Raw genomic sequence first — 7,431 nt, 5'->3', positions numbered from 1 at the left:
TCTACGGTCGTCCCAGGATTTAAAGAATCATCGGGTGCAATGAAAATCCGTACGATTGTTTTTTTTAAATCCGGTTTCCAACACGAGGAAACAACCAAAGAATGGTAATACGTAATACGTACACTCGCGGGCATATACTTACGAACACACGATAACTAAATTTTCATTGTCTCCATTATTTCTGTAAGTTCAGTTATAACTTTGTTGTTATATAAAATTTTTTCTTAAATCCACAACGTTACTCCGGACATATACATACAAACACTTACAAAGGTCATGTTTACATGCAAGAAAATAAAATTATATTTTTAATGATGGAAAAGAAAGTTGACAACCATAAAATAACAATTAAATTAGTAGGATGTTTGATATTCTTTGCTACGAACAACAGTCAGGAGTCTTTTTGGAATGGAATTAATTAAATTATTAATGGTATCGCTGTTCATTTGTAACCAAGCTTCTTGCGATGCATTGTTAAAGGTTCTACTGTTTCTTAGATTTCTCTGAACATTTCTATCCAAGTGGTCCTATAAATATTCTATGGGATTAAGATCTGGTCTCTAGGTTGGCCAAGGCAACAATTCAATTCAATTTTCTCGAAGAAAATTCTTTGCAACCCTCGTCGCGTGCGTTGGATTATTGCCCTCCTATGCTAATATTATAATCGATAGCAATTTTCCGTATAGAGTCACCATTCATCTATTGGATATGAATTCCCTCTAAAAGAATGAGTTCCCCATACTTTTGCATTTTAAATACTTGGTCTGAAATTACATGATTTTTCTACTCTTGTAATGGAAAAATGTTTAAACAGTAACGTAGAATCTTCGTGCATTCATATTTCTAATAAATTATACCAATTAATAATTATTGAATTCTCTCGTAAGTCACTGAAACCGACCGTTTCTTTCTCTAGTTTGCAATAAACTAACAGTATAAGATGGTTACGGAGAGTGATGTTGGCCTTCCAAGAATAGTGTTTATATCGTTTCTATCGCAAGACGCTTATTCATAGAAGACGTGTGTCAACTTACTTCCCGATGCGACTGTATGCCCGGCGCTGTATATTTCACCAGGAAGCTCGAAGCCGACGAACGTGAATCTTTCTACGAGTGGTTTCCCTTCGGTCTGATTCATCGCGTCACTTCGATTTGCTCGCCATCATCAGTTTAGTCTTGAACTGCACGCCACGCGGATTGCTTTATCGACACCGTGTCCCGTGGTCCCTCGTCGCGTCGCTGTTCTTATCGCGGAGATGTGCATCATCAACTTTCTACTGATCATCCTCTCCCAATTGTGCACCAGTACCTTCGAGTTCACGGTCGGGGCCGCAGTCGACGAGCTTGCTGGTACATATGTGCATGTGTGGTTACGTGCTGGTACGCGGGTACCAGCTACGACCAACGAGGCAAACGTGTACCGTCATCCTCGCGTCTCTTGAACAAACACTGACGGATCTTGCTCCTTTTTCGGCGAACTCTGTTATTCCGCGACCGGCCGGAATTATGATCGACCGCTTGTATTTCTCGTTCGGAGCCGTTTTCGCTCGACGTCACGTTGTTCCTTCACGACGAATTCGAATTCGATCGACCGAGAAAGGAAGAAACGAAGAGCTCGTCTAGATAAGCTCGACGACGCACGGTCGTTCGTATCAACACAGTGTCATTTTGCAAAATAATCGACGATCAACAATTAATACAATTTAATGAACATTGTGATTGCACGTTTTAAAACAGCATCTTTTAACAAGAGAAACTACGTTTCTTTCGAAATACCTTGGCAATCCTATTTACTACTTTTTCTCACTAAGTTTACGGAACACGTTTGACGCAGATTCTAAACCTAACGTTACTTCGTTAATTCGTGAATATTATTTGTTAACGATTTATGTTGAATTTAATTTTTAACGTAACTGTCAACACAACGGATTAGAATAAAGATATTGAGAGGCAGTTTGTTGGAACCTCGATTCTTTATTTACGTTTGTGGCTTGCAGAAGGCAGCCAGTGTGTGCTGGAGGATGGTAAGCAAGGAACGTGCAGGAAGCTACCCGAGTGCCCGCCCAGAGTGCTGGAGGCGCACGAGGGCAGAAGGGATTCCGAATCCTCGGGGAGATGCGGATTCGAGGGCTTGATAGAAATCGTTTGTTGTCCCGTGAACATCACCCAAAAGATGGCCCAACGACAGGCCGACACCGGTACGGTTTTCTTTTATATAACGTTTTGTCGCCGATGTATCACGTAACGATTCTATGCATCGGAAGTAGATCGAACAATGAGACACGTATGTAGGAAAACAATCATCGAAACAAAAGAAAACACCGATCAATGGTATTTTTAAGGCGTGAGAATTAAGAACACAAACCTTTCGAGTGCTACTTCGAAGTACTAGCATATTAGGGTGCACCTTATTTTTCAACTTCTGACTTTTTCTCACGCTACCTTACTAAACTGTAAATACTAGGTAAAAAAATCATAGCGATCGGATAACGGATAAAAAATTTGTAAATTATAGTAATTTCAGGTTAATGCAGGACATAATTGTGTTTCGATATTTTAAGAGTATGCACGACCGTTTTTTAAATAAAAGTAAATAAAATAGGTCTGCGTAAGTTTGGTGAACATTTATGGTATTTGAATCCAGAAGAATCCGTATGATTAACAATTTTAATAATAAGTAGAAATCTTCGATATAAAGTCTGTATTAAAAGATCTAAGAAACTACGTTAATATCGGTGTAGACAATTTTGTTTCATCAAGTTGGAAGAGTAGCGTTCTAAACAGTGAATAATTTTAAAACGATAAACGTGATAAAGAAAATCAAATAGTATACATGTGAACGATTACTTGTAATTAAATCGTACGACAAGGTAGACAAAATTTTGCTAGGCATGCGCACAAGTCACAACTGTCTGTGTCGAACACGAGTAAATCTGAATATCATTATTAACGCGCAGAATCGATCGCCGGGGAATACCGGGAACAGATTTATTTTTGATTCCGGAGTCTGTTGGTCCCAAATTGTTTAAGACCTTGTAGAACACTTTGTCTGTTTTCGATGAAAATAAAGAAAGACGCAGTATGGTCTCGTATAAAGCTTCGCTTCGAAAAAGTAAAATGAAACTCGAAACGAACAATGAACTCGAAGGCTGTTTATGGAATACGTTGGTCGTCTTTTAAATGAATTTTGAATTTATGTCAAGTCATGTTAGAATGTAATAAAACCCAGACAAAATAACAGCAGTATGATTTGGATGATATATTAGGTCATCCTATACCTGCTTGCTATGTTTAATACCGGAGCTTATATTTTTATTATATGCTGTCACACGATCGAGAAAGTTTTGTTCCATAAACCAGCTTTGATACATCTATTTGTTTCAAACTATGAATTCTTGATGTTTGTTTAAAATTTCGGAAATCCCCTGAACCGACAAATTTTGTTTGTTCCCTATTGAATTGCAAATTTCATTTTCGTCAATTTGAGGCGATTTAGGAGAATTTAATGCTTTCAAAACCGTGATATTTAATAATAAAAATGCTAGAATTCTTTTTTAATCGTTCCGCAATTAATGGAATTAAAAAGATTTGTTACATTCCACGTCGAATCTAACATGGTACATGTAACGTTTTATATCGGTTTGACATTTTTCGGCAATATGATTATAAATGTGCATAAATGATTCGCGATGGGCCTCGTTCGCATATTCTACTTAAAATTTAAATATATGAATTTTTGTTGAAAGTGAAATTTATACGTAAAACGAGAAACATGCGTGTACAGGCTTCTGGGAAAAGATATACATCTTCTAGAACGATTTTCTGACGTATTTTTGCAAGTATAACGAAACTTGAGGTTCGGTTGATATGTAAAGAGCTACGCAAATTTGACAACAATTAGGTTGTAACGTTAACCAGTCAGCTGTGGCGACCTCTTTTCAGAACGCGCACTTGTTTGTTTTATTTCGTTTTGACCCTCAAAGATTCTAAACATATACGAATATATTTTAGTTTTCGTTAAAATTACAATTTAAATGGCAAATGGTACCTAAATTTCACGCATGACGGATAAAAAATATTTCTTTACGATAAAACTCATCGCATTATTTATTAAAAAATCTAGATAAGCGTATATTTATTTCCTCGGTGTTTCTAAACGATTTTCCTTTAAGTGAATGTTTCAATGCACGAAATAACTAAAAATCAAATTAGGCAAGGTTTGATAAATACAATACAATGTATAATAGAAGTAATAATTTTTGTTGAAAATAACTTCTTTTCTAAATATGAGCAATTCCTTTTAATTATTCTGAATTACTCTTCGCTGTTCGTAATAAGATTGTAATTTTCAGCTTGCCAACAGTATGACGAGGAAATAACGATATACAATAGGAAACAAGAAGATCTGAATTTTCATATATTCGGTGGAATCGAGGCAAAGACTGGCGAATTTCCATTCATGGTCGCTTTAGGATACGAAAACGACTCCGACGACGAGGACGCGCCTCCCATTAGATACGGTTGCGGAGGTAGTTTGATATCCTTTCAACACGTGTTAACAGCAGCACATTGTGTAAATAACATAAACGAAAAAGTTCCCATCGAAGTAAGTACGGTTAAACAACTTTCAGGAAAGTAGAAAATAAGAATCGGCCAAAATTCACAAAACTATGATTCTTTTCTTTCTAATATGGTCGGGACTGTGTTCTTTTAAGTTTAGAAGGAATTCAAATAAAAGAAACACGTCGATTGTTTCATTATCATGCGAATAACAAAATTTTGGGATAAGGAATTTTTTTCTCGAAAGTACGTAGGAATTCAAGGGTATGTGTATTCACCAAAAATGATTGTAATCGACCCCTGCAACTAAAAATAATTTTTTTAGAACGATTTAAAATTTTTCAATTTTCTCGAAAAATTTGTCCACTTGCTGAATTTTTTTCTCGAAAGTGAATAGGATTTCGAGGGTATATGTATTCACCGAAAATGATTGTAATTAACCCCTGAAACTAAAAATAATTTTTTCAGAACGATTTAAAATTTTTCAATTTTGTCGAAAAATTTGTCCACTTGCTGAATTTTTTTCTCGAAAATAGATAGGATTTCGAGGGTGTATGTATTCACCGAAAATGATTGTAATTAACCCCTGAAACTAAAAATAATTTTTTCAGAACGATTTAAAATTTTTCAATTTTGTCGAAAAATTTGTCCACTTGCTGAATTTTTTTCTCGAAAATAGATAGGATTTCGAGGGTGTACGTATTCACCGAAAATGATTGTAATTAACCCCCGCAACCAAAAATAATTTTTTTAGAACGATTTAAAATTTTTCAATTTTGTCGAAAAATTTGTCCACTTACTGAATTTTTTTCTCGAATGTGGATAGGATTTCGAGGGTGTACGTATTCACCGAAAATGATTGCAATTAACCCCTGCAACTAAAAATAATTTTTTTAGAACGATTTAAAATTTTTTAATTTCGCCCAAAAACAGCACCTACTCGAATTTTTTTCTCGAAAGTGCGTAGGATTCCGGGGGTATGTTTATTGATAAAAAATGATTATAATCGACTCCCGCAACCGAGAATAATTTTTTCAGAACGATTTGAAACGCATGAAATTTCAGGGGAATCATTAATTCATGATCAGACATATTTTCCAGTTAAGAATTTTTTTCTCGAATGTGCGTGGAATTTCGGTGGTATGTCTATCCACCAAAAATGATTATAATTTGCCCCCACAACCGAGAATAATTTTTCCAAAATGATTTGAAATTTTTTAATTTAACTTTCTAGTAACTTTTTATCGAAACCTCAATCAGGAAATTAATATTCCTGAATTTCTTATTTTGGTATCTAAAATCCCCTTTAAAATTTTTCCCAGGGGTGGTCGAACACCAAGATATTACATAGTGGCTACATTAGGTTACTTTTACCCTAACTATAGAGGTCGATAATATACACCGACAAGATATCGCCAAAAATGTTTAGATAGCTACATAAATGAAGTAATTCAGCTTCAATGTGTTGTTGCAGGTACGATTGGGCAGCGAGCATATAAACAGCACCGCGGCGAATGTACAACGCATCCCGATCAGCGATATAATTTCCCATCCGCTGTACAAACGTAGCACAAATTACAACGACGTGGCTATTCTTAAACTGAAAACAAAAGTGCAGCTCTCGACCGCGGTTAAACCTATCTGCCTCCAAACCAGATCCTTGAATACTATGAGTATAACACCGAAAACAGCATTAATTGTGATCGGATGGGGGGACACAAGTTTCGACACCGAAGGCTCCAACTCGCTGATGAAAACGCCCAGTCTCAGGTAATACACATTTAATAATCTATCGAATAGTTCAAAAGTAATAAATTACGTATGTAAATCAACTTAGTTACATTGCTTTTATTATCTATTTATCAAAAACACGTGTTCCAGTTATCTCTAGAAGACTCGTTTGTCTCTGTAGTAAATTGAAGGACATTCCCAGACATTCCCCATTCTTTTTTTTATGGGAAACCAGTTTCAAAATCGTGTTAAATTCTATGTTCGAAAGGATTAATATGAAAATGTTTCCTTTTACTCCCTGCATTAACTAAAAAAGTTTGATTTTCAAACTTGAAAATAACTGCAAGAATCGATATGGCATAACAGATAATTCCCATTTCCCTATTGAAATATTCCTATTTAAAGCTACAAATATTGTTTCTCCGTGCTACGAAATTTATTAAAACATTCAGGATTCTCGACGCCTTCTGCACAGTCGTTCTCATTTTGATAAATTACAGTCTTGTGGATAGAAAAGAATGTTCCGAGTCCTACAATGGATTCCTCAAGCTGCCCCAGGGTATCGACGAGAACATGATTTGCGCGATAGACAAGAACAGCACCAGGAGATCGGACGCTTGTCAAGGAGACAGCGGTGGTCCGTTATTAATGTTGACGGAAAACGGTGACACTGTTATCGGTATCACAGCTTTCGGTCAAAGTTGCGGCAGTTCGATTCCGGGCGTTTATATGGCGGTATATTCGTACTTGGATTGGATCGAGGAACACGTGTGGCCGGACAACCAAAGAGAGACAGATACGAACAAATTTAGTGCGTCTTTCAGCGTGTCGATAAGAAAAACTATTGTGTAAATATAATACGATATGCAATGTTGTTCCCATGAATAGCCCCACCTATTTTAAAAATATATTATTTGTAATGCGAAGGAAAAGATCTTTTTTTACTTATCTTTTGTTTACATTATTTTTGTACCTAAAATTTTACAGGGTGTTTGGTTACCTCCGAGAAAAATTTTAACGGGAGATTTTAGAATATCAATTTCTTAACTGAGGCTTCATCAAAAAGTTATTATAAAATTAAATTAAAAAATTTCAAATCATTCTGAAAAAATTATTTTCGGTTGCGGGGCTCAATTGCGAT

At 35.8% G+C, this 7,431-nt stretch overlaps 1 protein-coding gene across 1 annotated transcript; it reads left to right on the top strand.

Moving 5' to 3' along the window:
* The first annotated feature begins 1,078 nt into the window (after positions 1-1,078).
* Positions 1,079-7,211, top strand: LOC122399511 (serine protease snake-like). The gene is made up of 5 exons (XM_043400234.1): positions 1,079-1,349; positions 1,997-2,197; positions 4,352-4,605; positions 6,034-6,329; positions 6,791-7,211. The coding sequence occupies exons 1-5, from the start codon at positions 1,256-1,258 to the stop codon at positions 7,140-7,142; spliced, it is 1,197 nt and encodes a 398-aa protein (XP_043256169.1). The 5' UTR covers positions 1,079-1,255; the 3' UTR covers positions 7,143-7,211.
* The last annotated feature ends 220 nt before the right edge of the window (positions 7,212-7,431 follow it).

Source organism: Colletes gigas, unplaced genomic scaffold, assembly GCF_013123115.1.
Source record: "Colletes gigas isolate AHSC1104 unplaced genomic scaffold, ASM1312311v1 Colletes_gigas_Sc00013, whole genome shotgun sequence".
In the NCBI taxonomy this organism is placed as follows: Eukaryota; Metazoa; Arthropoda; class Insecta; order Hymenoptera; family Colletidae; genus Colletes; species Colletes gigas.
Note: the sequence above shows the minus strand (reverse complement) of the source record. Positions and strands in the feature narration are given on the sequence as shown.